The sequence below is a fragment of the Carcharodon carcharias genome, chromosome 11 (assembly GCF_017639515.1).
Source record: "Carcharodon carcharias isolate sCarCar2 chromosome 11, sCarCar2.pri, whole genome shotgun sequence".
Taxonomy (NCBI): Eukaryota; Metazoa; Chordata; class Chondrichthyes; order Lamniformes; family Lamnidae; genus Carcharodon; species Carcharodon carcharias.
In genome coordinates this window covers 4,875,573-4,895,054 of record NC_054477.1, presented here as the reverse complement: position 1 = coordinate 4,895,054, position 19,482 = coordinate 4,875,573, and the positions used below count along the sequence as shown (strand labels likewise).

The 19,482-nt window shown below is 50.6% G+C and overlaps 1 protein-coding gene across 1 annotated transcript in view; it reads right to left on the bottom strand.

Annotated features, from left to right (window-relative positions):
* clpb (caseinolytic mitochondrial matrix peptidase chaperone subunit B) overlaps positions 1–19,482 on the bottom strand; it is a 165,726-nt gene that overhangs the window by 82,998 nt on the left and 63,246 nt on the right. Inside the window, exon 6 of the mRNA XM_041199189.1 lies at positions 7,258–7,355. Coding sequence (XP_041055123.1) covers positions 7,258–7,355 — 98 coding nt within the window. The remainder of the gene's footprint in view (positions 1–7,257; positions 7,356–19,482) is intronic.

Here is a 19,482-nt window from a genome sequence, read left to right as displayed (position 1 = left end):
TACCTCCAGCTTTACTACTCCATTTTTTTGAAAGTTTTTGAATATGTATTAAAAGCAGCAAAGCTGTCTGTTAAATATTGGAACACTTAAATCTATTTGTTATTTAGTGGTGCACATTAAAGGATAAGAGTTTGTGTCTGTGAGCGCTATGGAGGTCAGATGCAAATATGTGAATACCAAACATTAGGCAAATTAAAGAGCTGTGCCCCAATCAGTGTTTTTTATATACATATCGATATCTGTGTGTTTTGAGAGGTGTTTGAATGATGCATCTTCCGCCAGAAGGACCTGCAGTTTTAGCCTGGCTCAGGTTCAGCATAAGCTGTGTTGTGAGTGTTCCTTTCACAGGGGAGCTGTCACACAGTTATTGCCCCATCTGAAACCCTGAGAATGATGGATTCCAGCAGTTTATCGTGTGTTTGTTTTGCGACTGCATCCATTTTTTTTATATAAGAAATTTCATTTTGGGCAATTTATCATCAGTCACTTTCTAAAGCATAATGAGAAAAACTGCTACAGAATGAGTAGACTCTGTGTGTGCGCATGTGTGTGTGTGTGTGTATATATGTGTATGTGCACGAGTGAGTGAGTCTATGTGCGTGTGTGTGTGCACGAGTGAGTGAGTGTGTGTGTGTGTATATATATGTGTATGTGCACGAGTGAGTGAGTGCATGTGCGTGTGTGTGTGTGTGTGCACGAGTGAGTGAGTGTGTGTGTATATATGTGTATGTGCACGAGTGAATGAGTGCATGTGCGTATGTATGTGCACGAGTGAGTGTGTGTGTGTATATATGTGTATGTGCACGAGTGAGTGAGTGCGTGTGCATATGTGTGTGTGCACAAGTGAGAGTGTGTGTGTGTGTATGTGTGTGTATATGTGTATGTGCACGAGTGAGTGTGTGTGTGAGAGAGAGAGAGAGAGTGAGTGAGTGAGTGTGGGTGAGTGAGTGAGTATGGGCGCCATACTTGAGGAAGGGTGTGGAGGCATTAGAGTACAGAGGATATTCACAACAATGATTCCAGGGATAAAGAACTGTAGCTGTGAGGAAAGGCTGGAGAGGTTGGGACTCTTTTTCTTGGGAGAAAAGGAGGCTGAGAGGAGACTTGATAGAGGTGTTCAAGATCCTGAGGGGTATGGACATGGTAAATAGTGACAAACTGTCCCGACTCAAGAAAGCGTCAAGAACTTAAGGGCACAGATTCAAAATAATTGGCAAAAGGAGTAAATGTAATGTGCGGAAAAGTTTTTTCATCCAAAGGGTATTTGGAGTCTGGAACAAACTTCCTGAAAGGGTGGTGGAGGAAGGTTCGATTGAGGTATTCTAAAGGGAATTGGATTGCTACCTGAAAAGAAATAATGTGCAGGGTTACGGAGATAAGGCAGGAGATTGGGACTAGGTGTAACGCTCTTTTAGAGAGCCAGTGCAGACTTGATGAACCGAATGGCCTCCTTCTGCACTGTAAATATTCTGTGATTGTGTGTGTGTGTGTCAGAGAGTGAATGAGTGACAGTGCGTGCATGTGTGCGAGAGAGAGTACATGTGCGAGTGAGTGACAGCATGTATATGCATGTTGTGTGCGTGTGTGTGCATGAGAGTGTGTGTGAGTGTGTCTGTGTGTGTGTGTGTGTGTGAGTGAGAGAGAGTGCGTGCACGTGAGTGAGTGCGTGCACGTGAGTGAGTGCATGCACGTGAGTGCGTCTGTGTATGTGCATGTGTGTCCATAAAACTTTTCTTCACTCCTCCTGTCTGCAGATTGTAAGCTATTAAATTTCAGTCGTGTGTTTGGTGGATGTGCAGTTCCATGTGATTCAATGAAGGTTCCAGGTTTTAGATGGGAAGTGAACTAGGCCCAGCTGCTCTCAGCCGATGTGGAACTGAGCTCCGCACAGACAGCAGTAAGATCCCAGATTGGATGCCTGGCCCAAACTGGTTTCAAAGAGATTTGCATTTATATAGTGCTTTTCACCACCACCAGATGTCTCAAAGTGCTTTACAGCTGATGAAGTGCTTTTTGAAATATAGTCACTGTTGCAATGTAGAAAATGTGGCAGCCAATTTGTGCACAACAAGATCCCGCAAACAGCACTGTGATAATAGCCAGATAACCTGTTTTCTGTGATGTTGATTGAGGGCTAAATATTGGCCCAGGACACCGGGGAGAACTCTCCTGCTCTTCTTTGAAATAGCGCCATGGGATCTTTTACATTTACCCAAGTAGGCAGATGCATTTAATGTCTCATCTGAAAGACGGCACCTACTGACAGTGCAGCACTACACTGGAGTGTCAGCCTTGATTTTTTTTTGTGCTGAAGCAGAACTTGAAGCCAGAAACGTGAGACTCAGGGGCAAGAGCACTAGTCACTGAACCACAGCTGGCACTCCAGCAGAGTTGATCCCACTCAGAGCAGCTGGCCTCAGGACCTGTGGTTGAGGGGATGTAATTTAAAAGAAAAATATTCATTCATGGGATGTAGGCTTCTCTGGCTGCGCCAGCAGTTATTGCCCATCCCTAATTACCCTTGAGAAGGTGGTGGTGAGCTGCCTTCTTGAACTGCTGCAGTCCATGTGGTGTAGGTACACCCACAGTGCTGTTCGGAAGGGAGTTCCAGCTTTGACCTAGCGACAGTGAAGGACACTGACACATTGCTGGAGTGGGCAGGTAGGTGGCAGATGAAGTTGAATGCGGAGAAATGTGAGATGATGCACTTTGGTACAAAGAACATGGAGAAACAGTATAAAATAAAGCATACTATTCTAAAGGGCGTGCAGGAGCAGAGAGACTTGGGTGTATGTATACATAAGTCATTAAAGGTGGCAGGACAGGTAGAGAGAGCTGCTTCTGAAGCAGACAGTATTCTAGGCTTCATTAATACGGGCATAGAGTACAAGAGCAGAGAGGTTATGATGAACTTATATAAGGCACTGGTTAGACCTCAGCTGGAGTATTGTGTACAGTTCTGGGCGCCACACTATAGAAGGATGTGAACACATTGGAGAGAGTACAGAAGAGGTTTACAAGAATGGTTCCAGGGATGAGACACTTCAGTTATGAGGAAAGATTGGAAAAGTTGGGACTGTTTCCATTGGAGAGGAGAAGGCTGAGGGGAGACTTGATAGAAGTTTTAAAAATCATGAGGGATCAGGGCAGAGTAGATAGGGAGAAACTGTTCCTGCATCTTATGGATGGTACACACTGCTGCTATTGTGCGACGGTGGTGGAGGGAGTGACTGTTTGTGGATGTGGTGCCAATCAAGCAGACTGCTTTGTCCTGGATGGTGTCGAGCTTCTTGAGTGTTGTGGGAGCTGCACTCATCCAGGTAAGTGGGGAGTATTCCATCACACTCCTGACTTGTGACTTGTTGATTATGGACAGGCTTTGGGGAGTCAGGAGGTGAGTTACTCACTACAGGATTCCTAGCCTCTGTCCTGCTCTTGTAGCCACAGTATTTATATGGCTGGTCCAGTTCAGTTTCTGGTCAATGGTAACCCCCAGGATGTTGATAGTGGGGGATTCAGTGATGGGAATGCCATTGAATGTCAAGTTAGATTCTCCCTTCTTGGAGATGGTCATTGCCTGACACTTGTGTGGCACGAATGTTATTTCCCACTTGTCAACACAAGCCTGGATATTGTCCAGGTCTTGCTGCACTTGGGCATGGGCTGCTTCAGTATCTGAGGAGTTGCGAATTGTGCAATCATCAGCTAACATCCCCATTTCTAACCTTATAATGGAGAGAAGGTCATTGATGAAGCAGCTGGAAATGTTTGGGCCTAGGACACTACCCTGAGGAACTCCTGCAGTGATGTCCTGGAGCTGAGATGATTGACCTCCAACAACCACAACCATCTTCCTTTGTGCTAGGTATGATTCCAACCAGTGGAGAGTTTTCCCCCTGATTCTCACTGACTCCAGTTTTGCTAGGGCTCCTTGATGCCACACTCGGTCAAAAGCGGCCTTGATGTCAAGGGCAGTCACTCTCACCTCACCTCGGGAATTCAGCTCTTTTGTCCATGTTTGAACCAGGACTGTAATGAGGTCAGGAGCTGAGTAGCCCAGGTGGACCCCAAACTGAGCATCAGTGAGCAGGTTATTGCTGAGTAAGTTGCCGCTTGATGGTACTGCTGATGATCCCTTCCATCACTTAACTGATGGAGAATAGACTGATGGGGCGTAATTGGCCGGGTTGGATTTGTCCTCCTTTTTGTGTACAGGACATACCTGAGCGTGGCAAGTTCTGCAGCACAAGTCTTCAGTACTACTGTCGGAATACTGTCAGGGCCCATAGTATCCAGTGCCTTCAGCTGTTTCTTGATATCACGTGGAATGAAATGAATTGGCTAAGGACTGGCATCTGTGATGCTGGGGACCTCCAGAAGAGGCTGAGATGGATCATCTACTTGGCACTTCTGGCTGATGTTTGTTGCAATTGCTTCAGCCTTATCTTTTGCACTGATGTGCTGGGCTCCTCCATCTTTATTGAACAGGGTTGATCCCTTGGCTTGGTGGTAATAGTACATTAGTGGATATGCTGTGCCATAAGGTTACAGATTGTGTTTGAGTACAATTCTGCTGCTGCTGATGGCCCACAGTGCCTTGTGGCTAGCCAGTCTCGAGTTGCTAGATCTGTTTGAAATCCATCCCTTTTAGCACGGTGGTAGTGCCACACAAGATGGTGGAGGGTATCCTCAATGTGAAGATGGGACTTTGTCTCCACAAGGACTGTGCGGTGGTCACTCCTACCGATACTGTCATGGACAGATGCATCTGCGGCAAGCAGGTTGGTGAGGACGAGTTCAAGTATGTTCTCACTCTTGTTGGTTCTGTCACCACCTGCCGCTGACCCAGTCTAGCAGCTATGTCCTTTAGATGCAGATTGAAGCTCACCGATTAGGTAAGGAATGGGTAGATTTTATTTTTATTCATTCACGGGATGTGGGCTTCGCTGGCTGGGCCAGCATTTATTGCCCATCCCTAGTTGCCCTTGAGAAGGTGGTGGTGAGCTGCCTTCTTGAACCGCTGCAGTCCATGTGGTGTAGGTACACCCACAGTGCTGTTAGGGAGGGAGTTCCAGGATTTTTACCCAGTGACAGTGAAGGAACGGCCGATATATTTCCAAGTCAGGATGGTGAATGATTTGGAGGGGAACTTCCAGGTGGTGGTGTTCCCATCTATCTGCTGCCCTTGTCTTTTAGATGGTAGTGGTTGTGTGTTTGGAAGGTGCTGTCTAAGGAGTTTTGGTAAATTCCTGCAGTGCATCTTGATGATACACACTGCTGCTACTGTGCGTCAGTGATGAAGCAAGTGGGGAATATTCCATCAAACCCCTGATTTCTGCCTTGTAGATGGTGGACAGGCTTTGGGGAGTCAAGAGGTGAGTAATTCGGTGCAGGATTCCCAGCCTCTGACCTCTGCTCTTGTAGCCACCGTATTTATATGGCTAGTCCAGTTCAGTTTCTGGTCAATGGTAACCCCCAGGATGTTGATAGTGGGGGATTCAGTGATGATAATGCCATTGTTCATCAAGCGGCGATGGTTAGATGGGAGTAAAGTTTCATATGCATCATGACTTGAAAGTTTTGTTGTGTCTGCAGGTCAATAGAGTCTTTGGGGACCACAAGCAAAGTTCAAATCCTCATTGCTTTCAATTTGCAGATGTTCAGACTAATAATATTAGCAGATGCTTTGACCTGGGGATAAATTAATTCAACACGGACAAAAGCCCTTTCCCTAAACATCCAGAACTTTAAAAGGACACTGGGCAATCAGGTTGTCTGGCAGCGCAATAGCCCGAGCAGTACCAGGTTCAAGCAGTGGCCACTGCTGAGACTAAAGCCAGTCCCCAAAGAAGAGGCAGTTATAGAGGCCAGACTTTATGCAAGTCTGGGGTCTTGGCAGGGCCTGGTGAGGGGGCACGGTTAAAGCGGGGGTATGATATTGTGGTGCCACAAACCCCCACTGCTTGCTCGACACCAGCTCGCCCAGTGAAAGCTGATGGGCTACCCACCTGGGCGTGGGTAAAATAGCAGTGGCGGCAGAAGGAGGCACTTTAAGTGGCCATTAACTGGCCAGTGAAGTGTCCCGATAGGCCCAACATCGGGCAGGCCTGATGCCTTCACCGCCCCTCACAAAATGGGGGAGAGGTCGGGGGGGGGGGGGGTAGGTAGGTGGCTGGTAGGCCACCTGCTGCATTGTATGAACACCCCCCACCCCCCCACCCCCACAACCACCGCCCATGTTTTCAAACACACTGTAAAATTCAGCCCATTGACTATATATAGCTGCTGGAACAACATTTAACATTAAATACATCACATTATTGCACCCCCACCCCCGACTCCCCGGCCTTTCAAACTTGTCTTTAAAAGCACCGACTGACAAGTGCTTCGATTGCAGTCCTTTCTCTGCCTTGCTGGAGAATGTTGCCTGGGGCAGACTATTTGACACCAACTTTGGTTTCACTGTGAGCCCTATCCAAAGTCCAATGCAGAACAAGTTAGAAACGGAAGAAAGTTCCTCTGCAACAATGAGGTGTAATGCAGTAAAACATCCCAAAGCTTCAGAGGCGTGATCATCATGAAAAATGTCACCATATAAGGAGATATTAGGGCAGATGAACAAAAGCTTGATCAAAGAGGTAGGTTTTAAGGAGCATCTTAAAGCAGGAGAGAGAGAGAGAGAGGTGGGGACATTTAGGGAGGGAAGTTCAGAGCTCTCAGATCCAGGCAGCTGAAGGCACGGCCACCAATGGTGCAGCAATTAAAATTGGGGATGCGTAAGTGGCCAGAGTCGGAGGAGCGCAGAGATCTCGCAGGGTTGTGGGGCTGGAGGAGGTTATGTGGGGCGGGGGGGGGGTGCGAGACCATTATGGGATCTGAATGCAAGGATCAGAATTTTAAATTCGAAGCAATGTCCAGACTGAGAGCCAATGTAGAGTCAGAAAGATAAATCCTGGCAAGAAAACTGGTCAGAACTCTGCTGCTCTTCTTTGAAATAGTCATACTGGATCTTTCATACTCACCTGAGAGGGCCTTCATTTAAGGCTTCACCTGAAAACAGTGCCTCTGACAGTGCAGCACTCCTTAGTACTTCACTGGCCTACCTGATGTGTGAGGCTGTGTCAAGCATTGCCTTTTCCAATGATTAGTTAGAGGTCAAATTCATTCTCAATAGTTTGAGAAACAATAAGTAATGTGGCAGTATCTGCTGGAGGACAGTGGGACCCTCATCCTAAAAGCTGAGGATGCTGCACTCACCTTCACTTCAGCCTCTTTCAATAGCTTTTTGACTTCCCCCTCCCTGGCGTAGTCGACTGGTGTGTGTCCCATATCATTGCGCAGTAAGGGATTGGCACCTGAGGAGGAGAATAGTGGAAATTCAACAAGATGGCCCCCACCAAAAGCTTCAACTCCCTAACAAGCCTCTCATAACTCATCATCTCTGCAACCTCCCAACCCAACCATCTCCCCGCGCTGACCCACCCACCCCTCCCCACCCCACACCGCACCCCTGACCCGCTCCACACCCCTGAACCGCCCCACACCCCTGACCCACCCCACATCCCTGCCCCCACCCACCCCACCTCCCCGACCCACCCACCCCACACCCCTGAACCACCCCACCTCCCCGACCCACCTACCCTACACCACTGAACCACCCCACCTCCCCGACCCACCCACCCCTCCCCACCCCACACCGCACCCCTGAACCGCCCCACACCCCTGAACCACCCCACCTCCCCGACCCACCCACCCTACACCCCTGAACCACCCCACCTCCCCGACCCACCCACCCCACCTCCCCGACCCACCCACCCCTCCCCACCCCACACCGCACCCCTGACCCGCTCCACACCCCTGAACCGCCCCACACCCCTGACCCACCCCACATCCCTGCCCCCACCCACCCCACCTCCCCGACCCACCCACCCCACACCCCTGAACCACCCCACCTCCCCGACCCACCCACCCTACACCACTGAACCACCCCACCTCCCCGACCCACCCACCCCTCCCCACCCCACACCGCACCCCTGAACCGCCCCACACCCCTGAACCACCCCACCTCCCCGACCCACCCACCCTACACCACTGAACCACCCCACCTCCCCGACCCACCCACCCCACCTCCCCGACCCACCCACCCCACATCCCTGAACCACCCCACACCCCTGAACAACCCCACACCCCTGACCCACCCCACACCCCTGAACCACCCCACATCCCCGCCCCCACCCACCCACAACCCACCCCACATCCCTGCCCCCACCCACCCCACCCCACATCCCCACCCCGACATCCCCACCTACCCACCCAACAACCCTGACCCACCCCACCTCCCCGAACCATCCCACATCTCCGCCCCAACTCACCCATCCACCCCACGCCCCCCTCAACCCACCCCACACCCCTGACCCACCCCACATCCCTGCCCTGACCCACCCACCCACCCCTCACCCCCTCGACCCATGCCCCTGACCCCGACCCCACCCCACCGACCCACCCCACATTCCCGTCCCCCAACCCACCCCACCCACCCAACACCTCAACACCGACCCAACCCCCATCCCAATCCTGACCCACCTCCCACCCCGACCCAACCCCCATCCCGACCCAGCCCCCACCCCCGACCCACCCCCTCACCCCACACACCTGACCAACCCTGCCGCGCTCCTGCCAACCATCCACTCACAGCCCCAACCCACCCATACCCCTGCCCCCGACACACACACGCTCCCGCCCCCAACCCACACACACCCCTGCCCCCGACACACCCAGGCTCCTGCCCCCAACCCACCCACACCCCTGCCCCCGACACACCCACGCTCCCGCCCCCAACCCACACACACTCCTGCCCCCGACACACCCACGCTCTCGCCCCCAACCCACCCACACCCCTGCCCCCGACACACCCACGCTCTCGCCCCCAACCCACCCACACCCCTGCCCCCGACACACCCACGCTCTCGCCCCCAACCCACCCACCCACACCCCTGCCCCCGACACACCCACGCTCCCGCCCCCAACCCACCCACACCCCTGCCCCCGACACACACACACTCCCGCCCCCAACCCACCCACACCCCTGCCCCCGACACACCCACGCTCCCGCCCCCAACCCACCCACACCCCTGCCCCCGACACACCCACACTCCCGCCCCCAACCCACCCATACCCCTGCCCCCGACACACACACGCTCCCGCCCCCAACCCACCCACACCCCTGCCCCCGACACACCCATACCCCTGCCCCCGACACATCCATACCCCTGCCACCGACACACGCATGCTCCCGCCCCCAACCCACCCACACCCCTGCCCCCGACACACCCATACCCCTGCCCCCGACACCCACACGCCTGCCCCTGACACACCCACGCTCCCGCCCCCAACCCACACACACCCCTGCCCCCAACCCACCCACACCCCTGCCCCCGACACACACACGCTCCCGCCCCCAACCCACCCACACCCCTGCCCCCGACACACCCATACCCCTGCCCCCGACACACCCATACCCCTGCCCCCGACACACACACGCTCCCGCCCCCAACCCACCCACACCCCTGCCCCCGACACACGCACGCTCCCGCCCCCAACCCACCCACACCCCTGCCCCCGACACACCCATACCCCTGCCCCTATCCCACACACACTCCTGCCCCCGACACACCCACGCTCCCGCCCCCCAACCCACACACACCCCTGCCCCCGACACACCCACGCTCCTGCCCCCAACCCACACACACTCCTGCCCCCGACACACCCATACCCCTGCCCCCAACCCACACACACTCCTGCCCCTGACACACCCATACTCCTGCCCCTGACACACCCATACCCCTGCCCCCAACCCACACACACTCCTGCCCCCGACACACTCATACCCCTGCCCCCAACCCACACACACTCCTGCCCCTGACACACCCATACCCCTGCCCCCAACCCACACACACTCCTGCGCCTGACACACCCATACCCCTGCCCCCAACCCACACACACTCCTGCCCCCGACACACCCATACCCCTGCCCCCAACCCACACACACTCCTGCCCGACACACCCATATCCCTGCCCCCAACCCACACACACTCCTGCCCCTGACACACCCATACCCCTGCCCCCAATTCACACACACTCCTGCCCCCGACACACCCATACCCCTGCCCCCAACCCACACACACTCCTGCCCCTGACACACCCATACCCCTGCCCCCAACCCACACACACTCCTGCCCCCGACACACCCATACCCCTGCCCCCAACCCACACACACTCCTGCCCCCGACACACTCATACACCTGCCCCCAACCCACACACACTCCTGCCCCCAACACACCCATACCCCTGCCCCCAACCCACACACACTCCTGCCCCTGACACACCCATACCCCTGTCCCCAACCCACACACGCTCCTGCCCCTGACACACGCATACCCCTGCCCCCAACCCACACACACTCCTGCCCCCGACACACCCATACCCCTGCCCCCAACCCACACACACTCCTGCCCCCGACACACTCATACACCTGCCCCCAACCCACACACACTCCTGCCCCCAACACACCCATACCCCTGCCCCCAACCCACACACACTCCTGCCCCTGACACACCCATACCCCTGTCCCCAACCCACACACACTCCTGCCCCTGACACACCCATACCCCTGCCCCCAACCCACACACACTCCTGCCTCCAACACACCCATACCCCTGCCCCCAACCCACACACACTCCTGCCCCCGACACACCCACGCTCCTGCTCCCGGCTCACTACCCTGTCATCGTCAATGCACCAGACTTTCCATTCACTCAAGTGCCACCCTCAACACACAAACAGTCTCCTGCACAAAGCTGTTAACATAGTGAAACTTCCCCGAAGGCTTCACAACTTGGGGCTTCAATCTGAGCAGGAGCAGGGATAAGAGTTGGGCAAAACTGGAGGTTTTTGAAGGTCACATTTTGAAGGGGAAAGATGTGCCAAGGGTTAAGGAGAGAGTCCCAAGTACAAGGGAGTATGTTAGCTGAAGGCACAGCCACCAATGGTAAACTGGGAATGAGATGCAGAGGAGGCTGGGATTAGGAGAGGCCTGTGGATATGAGTTGGGACAAGTGGCTGGAGGAGAGGTAGAGAGGGAGTGAAGCTGTGGAATGGATTTGCAAACAAGGAGAAATTCGAGATACACTCAGACACATCCCAACCAGCCTCTTGCAGAACTTTCCATTATCCCATCCTGAAAATATATAAATGATGCATCGGCAAACTAAACACAGATAAAAGGCAACGTAGATCTTTGACAAGCAGCCGGGTGTTTTTTTTTTTACAAGATTACAGCCTGGGTGAATGTCCGTTCTCTGGGAGATATGTGGTGTGCCCCTGAGCATGTCTGCTGCAGTGAAGGATTTACACTCTGCTCTTTGCAATATTGATTGTTGCTGTGCTGAGGCACTCCTAAGGGTGGCATTGCGATTGCTTGCTCACACGCAATCAATTCCAGAGTTTTATGATTACTTAAAAAATCATATGATATACTGGATCGCCACCCCTGGCAGTGCTTGTGGGTAGTTCAGGGCGTTGGAATGTGGTATGCTGCATATGCCACCTGGAGCTGAGCTAATCTTACTGCTTCATTTCTCAACTGCTGCCTCGAGGGTTTCATAGAACGATACAGCATGAAAGCAAGCCATTTGGTTCTTCTCGCCCATGTCTGCTCTTTGAAAGAGCTATCCGATTAGCCCGCTCCCCCTCACCGATTATTCCCCATAGCCCTGCAAATGATTCCCTATCATGGGGTTTCCTGTTTGAATGGGCTCAAGCACAAAAATTCCAGGCCGATGCTCCCAGTGCAGAACTGAGGGAGTGCTGCACTGTCAGACTCATAGGGTACGTTTGCCCCCTCAGGTGGATGTAAAACAACCCATGACACTATTTTGAAGAACAGCAGAAAAGTTCTCCTCTGTGTCCTGGCCAATTTTTAACCCTGAACCAACATCCACAAAATCACAACATCACAGATTATCTGGTTAATTTCGTATTGCTGTTTGTGGGAGCTTGCTGTGTGCAAACTGACTGCTGCATTTCCTGCATTACATCAGTAACTACACCCAGGAAGTACTACATTGGCTGTAAAGTGCTTAGAGATGTCCTGTGGCCGTGAAAGGATCTATATAAATGCAAGTCTCTGTTTTTCTTTTTCATTCACCAGTGCGTTTGCCAGTTATCTTCAATCTGTCCTCTGATTGCTGTCCCTCCTGCCACTGGAAACAGATTCTCTTTATTTATGCTATCAAAACCATTCATGACTTTGAACACCTGTATTAAATTTTCCCCAGAATTCCCCCGCTCGAAGGAGAACAATCCCAGCTTCCTCAGTCTCTCCACATTAACCACGTCCCTGCTATCATACCGGTAAATCTCCCCCTGCACCCTTTCCGAAGCCTTGTCATCATTGCTATAGTGTGGTGAACACAACTGGGCACAGTTATCCAGCTGAATCCTAACCACTGATTTATTTAGCATAACACTCTTGCTAACTTCTCTGTTAATTGTGAGGTAGGCCCACTTCCGTCGTATTATTCTCTTTCATAAGGCGTGGCAGTGAGAGAGGTAAATATTTGGGTTTAGGGGGACGCTTCACTGTGGAACATGTTCCCCTCATGATGATGCCTTGGCAAGCATGGCTGCAACATGAGGTCTCACGGTGCATGGATGCTCCACTTTGTCTTTTGCCCACTGTCTTCGCATTCACGTCCTTCTCTCTGTGTGCCACTTTCTTTCTGCGTCCCTATTACTTTCTCTCATTCTGCTGGCTACGCTCTACTGCCTTTCTGTTACTTTTTTTTAAACTGTGTTTGTCACTCTCTCCTCTCCATGTTTCTCCTTGTCGCAACCCTGTAACTGCTCCCTCCTGCGCTCGGTACTGGGGCTGGATGGGACTGTGTATGAGGGGGAGCACAGTGAACTGGGTGAGACTGAGGGACAGAGCAGAACGAGTCTCGTGAAGCTAGGTGCAAGGCTCTGGGGCTCTTTGTTTAAGGCTGGAACTGTCCCTTTCATACTTGCTCTCAATTAGTTTCCCCTTTCATCAATAATGGAATTTGCCTAATCAGTAAGGGATGACACAGTAATCAGACAATCAATGAGAATAGAAAAATGACTGCAATATAATACTGTAGTAGCTCAGACCATAAATTACTGAGGGAACAATTAAGGAATCATTATTTAAAGGTGTAGAGGAGGCAAGGCATTTAAAAATAAAACCCCCCAACTGCACAGAGAGGAGGAAGTTTGCCACTGCTGGTCAGGCTGTACCTTTGGGACATCTGAACTATCCTCTCAGTAAATTTCAAACGCTGGAAATCCGGCACAAAAATAGTAAAGTTGCCCGTATCCTAACTTGCACCAACTTCCGTTCACCCACCAGCTGCTATGTTCGCTGACCTACATTGGCCTGTCAGGTCTGTCAGCACCTCAATTTTGGTTTTCAAATCCCTCCATGGCCTCTCACCACCCCCCCCATCTCTGTAATCTCCTCCAGCCCCACAACGCTCCGAGATCGCTGCGCTCCCCCAATACCGGCCTCCCCGAGCTTAATCACTCCAGCTGACGGTGCCTTTAGCTGCCTGGGCCCTAAGCTGTGGAATTCCCTCCCTGAACCTCTCCACATTTATCTCTTCCCCCTTTAAAAGGTGCTCCTTAAAACTTCCGACCACTTTGACTAAGCTTTTGGTCGTCTGACCTAATGGGCGGGATTTTCCGCACCCTCCAGCTTCGGGTCCCGCCGCAAATCAATGGGCTTCTTTCTGGCTGGGGCGCCACCTCCCCCATAAGACACAGGAGCAGAGATTAGGCCATTCGGCCCATCGAGTCTGCTCCGCCATTCAATCATGGCTGATAAGTTTCTCAACCCCATTCTCCTGCCTTCGCCCCGTAACCTTTGATCCCCTTACCAATCAAGAACCTATCTATCTCGGTCTTAAATACACTCAATGACCTGGCCTCCACAGCCTTCTGTGGCAATGAATTCCATAGATTCACCACTCTCTGGCTAAAGAAGTTTCTCCTCATCTCTGTTCTAAAAGGCCTTCCCTTTACTCTGAGGCTGTGCCCTCGGGTCCTAGTCTCTCCTACTAATGGAAACATCTTCCCCACGTCCACTCTATCCAGGTCTTTCAATATTCTGTAAGTTTCAATCAGATCCCCCCTCATCCTTCTAAACTCCATCGAGTATAGACCCAGAGTCCTCAAACGTTCCTCATATGTTAAGACTTTCATTCCTGGGATCGTTCTCGTGAACCTCCTCTGGACCCTCTCCAAGGCCAGCACATCCTTCCTGAGATACAGGGCCCAAAATTGCTCACAATATTCTAAATATGGTCTGACCAGAGCCTTATAAAGCCTCAGCAGCACATCCCTGCTTTTATATTCTAGTCCTCTCGAAATAAATGCCAACATTGCATTCGGCTTCCTAACTACTGACTCAACCTGCAAGTTAACCTTAAGAGAATCCTGGACTAGGACTCCCAAGTCCCTTTGCATTCCAGATTTCTGAATTCTCTCCCCATTTAGAAAATAGTCTATGCCTCTATTCCTTCCTACCAAAGTGTATGACCTCACACTTCCCCACGTTGTATTCCATCTGCTACTTCTTTGCCCATTCTCCTAACCTGTCCAAATCCTTCTGCAGCCTCCCCACCTCCTCAATACTACCTGTCCCTCCACCTATCTTTGTATCATCTGCAAACTTAGCCTGGATGCCCTCAGTTCCTTCATCTAGATCATTAATGTATAAAATGAAAAGTTGTGGTCCCAACACTGACCCCTGCGGAACTCCACTAATCACCGGCTGCCATCCTGAGAAGGACCCCCTTATCCCCATTCTCTGCCTCCTGCCAGACAGCCAATCTTCTATCCATGCTAGTACCTTGCCTCTAACACCATGGGCTCTTACCCTACTGAGTAGCCTCCTGTGCGGCACCTTTTCAAAGACCTTCTGGAAGTCCAAGTAGATAACATCCATTGGCTCTCCTTTGTCTAACCTACTCGTTACCTCCTCAAAGAATTCTAACAGATTTGTCAGGCATGACCTCCCCTTGATGAAACCATGCTGACTTTGCCCTATTTTACCACGCACTTCCAAGTATTCTGAAATCTCATCCTTAATAATGGATTCTAAAATATTACCAACAACCGAGGTCAGGCTAATCGGCCTGTAATTTCCCATCTTTTGCCTCACTCCTTTCTTAAACAGGGGGGGTTACATTAGCGATTTTCCAGTCCTCTGGGACCCTCCCTGATCCAGTGGTTCCTGAAAGATCACCACTAACGCCTCCACTATCTCTTCAGCTATCTCCTTCAGAACTCTGGGGTGTAATCCATCTGGCCCAGGTGATTTATCCACCTTCAGACCTTTCAGTTTTCCTAGCACCTTCTCCTTGGTAATGGCCACCATACTCACCTCTGCCCCCCGACTCTCTTGAACTTTGGGGATGTTACTCGTGTCTTCCACCGTGAAGACTGACGCAAAGTACCTATTCAGTTCCTCCGCCATTTCGTTGTTCCCCACTACTACTTCTCCAATGTCATTTTCCAGTGGCCCAATGTCTACTTTTGCCTCTCTCTTAGCCTTTACATATTTAAAAAAAACTCTTGCAATCTTCTTTTATATTACTGGCTAGTTTATCCTCATATTTAATCTTCTCCCTCCTTATTTCTTTTTTAGTTGTCCTCTGTTGGTCTTTGTAGGCTTCCCAATCCCTTGGTTTCCCACTGCTCTTCGCCGCATTGTATGCTTTCTCTTTAACTTTTATGCTGTCCCTGACTTCCCTTGTCAGCCATGGTTGCCTCGTCCTCCCTTTAGTATGCTTCCTCTTCCTAGGGATGAATTTTTGCTGTGTCTCTCAAATTACTCCCAGAAACTCCTGCCATTGCTGTTCCACTGTCTTTCCTGCTAGGCTCATCTCCCAGTCAATTCTGGCCAGCTCCTCCCTCATGCCTCTGTAGTTGCCTTTATTCAACTGTAATACCGTTACATCTGATTCCAGCTTTTTCCTCTCAAATTGCAGGGTAAATTCTATCATATTATGGTCACTTCCTCCTAAGGGTTCCTTCACCTTAAGCTCCCTTATCAAATCTGCCTCATTACACATCACTAAATCTAGAATTGCCTGTTCCCTAGTGGGCTCCACCACAAGCTGCTCCAAAAAGCCATCTCGTAGACATTCCACAAATTCCTTTTCTTGGGATCCACTACCAACCTGATTTTCCCAGTCTACCTGCATATTGAAATCCCCCATGATCACTGTAACCTTGCCTTTCTTACACGCCTTTTCTACCTCCTGGTGTATCTTGTGCCCCACATCCTGACTCGTGTTCGGAGGCCTGTACATAACTCCCATTATGGTTTTTTTACCTTTGCGGTTCCTCAATTGTACTCACCCAGATTCTACATCATCTGACCCTACGTCATTTCTTGCTAACAAAGCAACCCCACCCCCTCTGCCAACCTGCCGATCTAATCTCCCCTGCGGTGGGTCCCACCCGAGACGGGGCCAAAAAATCCTGGCCAATTTCTCCTCACGTGGGTCGGCGTCAAATTTTGTTTGATGATGCTCCAGTGAAGCACTCTGGGATGTTTTACTGGGTTAAAGGCCCTGTACACATGCAGATTGTTTTTCTGCCCCTGCAGGTGGAAAGGCAGGGTAGGTAAGGCTATTTAAAAATAACACACAGGATCCAGGGCTTCAGAAAACAGAACATGGAGCGCAAAAAACAAGAACATAATACTAATCCTTTACAGGTCACAGGCTAGCCCTCAACTGGTGTCCAATTCTGGACACACACTTTAGGGAGGGTTGCTAAGGAGGGGTGCAGAGGAGATTTACCAGGATAGTTAGGAACGAGGGATTCCAGTTATCTGGAAAAGCCGGAGGAGCTTGCAATTGTTCTGCTTTGAGCAGACAAGGTTTAGAGGAGATTTGGAAGAGGTGTTGAAAATAGTGAAGCGTTTGGATACAATAATTAAAGAGAAGCTGCTTCCAGTGGGAAAGAATCAATAAACAGAGGACACAGGAACAAAGAAAAGAAAGACTAACCTTTACATAGTGCTTTTCACGATCACTGGACATTTCAAAGTGCCTTACAGCCAATGAAGAACTTTTTGACCTGCATTTATTCAGTAAGGTGGGCAAACCCTCAACCTCTCCCTCCCAGAAGGACAAGGGCAGCAGATACACAGGAACACCACCCCCTGCAAGTTCCACTCCAAGCCACATACCATCCTGACTTGGAACTACATCGCCGTTCCTTCACAATCGCTGGGTCAAAATTATCCCTAACAGCACTGTGGGTGTACCTACACCACAGGGACTACAGTGGTTCAAGGCATCAGCTCACCACCACCTTCTCAAGGATAATTAGGGTAGACAATAATTGTTGGTCTAGCCCACATCCCATGAGCGAACAAAAAAAAAAGTGGCAGCCAATTTGTGTACAGCAAACTTCCATAAACAGCATGATGATAATGACCAGATAATCTGTTTTTGTGACATTGATTGAGGGATAAGTTTTGGCCAGAACTTGAAAGGACCATAAGATGTAGGAGCAGAAGTAGACCATTCAGCCCATCACGTCTGCTCCACCATTCAGTGAGATCATGGCTGATCTGATAATCCTTAACTCCGCTTTCCTGCCTTTTCCCCATAACCCTTGATTCCCTTACTGATTAAAAATCTGTCTATCTCAGCCTTGATAAGACCATAAGACATAGCAGCATAAGTAACTCTCCTGCTCTTCTCCAAAATCGTGGCATGGGATCTTTTGCATCCACCCGAGCAGGCAGACGGGGGCATCGGTTTAATGTCTCATCTGAAAGATGGCACCTCTAACAAGGCAGCAGTGCTGTACTGGAGCATCAGCCGTGACTTCTGTGCTCAAGAGTGGGACGTGAACCCAGAACATTGGGCCTCAGAGGCCAGAGTACTGCCCAGTGAACCACAGCTGACACAGATTTATGACGAATAGCAAAAGAACCAAAGGCAAAACTGAGGAAGGTTTTTTTAATGCAATGAGTGGTTAGGATTTGGAATACACTGCGTGATGGGCATTTGCCACAGATAGTAGTTTTCAAAAGAGAATTGGACAAATCCATGTAGGAGAGAATAATTGCAGGGATACGGGAAGGAATGGGATTAACAGATTGCCCTTTGAAATAGCTGGTGCAGAATCAATGGGCCATTCTGTACTATTCTATGAATACAACTGTAGGCTAGAATACTGGAGAGAACTTCTTCAGAGTAGTGCAAAGGGGATCTTTTATATCTACCTTAATAGGGCAGACAGAGCCTCGGGTTAACGGCTCATCCAAAAGACGGCAGTGCAACGCTCCCTCTGTACTGCAATGGGGCGGGGGGGGGGGGGTGTCAGCCTGGATTGTCAGGTCAAATCCCTGGACAGTAAACATATATATCCACCTAGTAAAAGGGAAGAGGCTTCTCGGTGTCATGGTTAATGCTCCCAGACCAAAAAATGGCCGTTCACCTTATTGACGCTGGTGGGATTCTTGCTGTGCGTAAGTGTGACACCCCACTACCCACCACCCAGTTTTGCTTGCATTGGCAGTCACTGCCCTTCAAAGTAATTCACTGTATGCGTATAGTGCTTTGAGGCATTTCTGAGAGATGTGATAAGACTCGGCACATATGCAAAGCTCTCTCTACTCAGTACTGCCTGTGAATGGAGTGCACGCCTGGACAATTTAAAATGTTTACAAAATAGAGCATCAGTTGTCACAGCTGGGGTTGGAAGAAGAGAAGATAATACTCTGACCTTAGCAATGTACAAGATTACAGGATGTGAAATGGATTCCACTTCTGCTAATAAGGAAGATGGAGATCGCGATCATTTGACAAGGCTGGGTTTCACATTTTCCAGACTGCTCATCTGCCCACAACTCACCCCAACCCACTCATCATTGTCCTGTACCATAAAAAACCTCTCCCAGTCTCTCAGAACAATACAGCACAGGAGACCATTCAGCCCATTGTGGCTGTGCTGGCTCTTTGAAAAGTTCCAAGTGCTCTTTCCCCATAGCCAGCAAATTTTCTCTTTTCAAGTATTTGCCGAATTCTCTTTTGAGAGTTATTCCAGGATCTGTCCTTTTCAGGTAGCATGTTTCAGAACACAACAACTCACTGAGTAGATAAAGTCTCATCTCTACTCTGTTTCTTTATATTTTAATACATTCAGAGGGTGTGAGCAAGTCCAGCATTTGTTGCCCATTTCTACTTGCCCTTGAGAAGGTGGTGGTGAGCCACCTCCTTGAACTGCTGCAGGTACACCCAATTATTTCAAATCGGCGTCCTCTGCTTACCAGTGTGCAGAGTTTCCATCGATCTTGTGCATACTGAGGACGTCAAGGAATATGACATAATGCAGGAAAACGAAGTTGAAGTAGAAGATCAGCAATGTAATGTGGGCAAA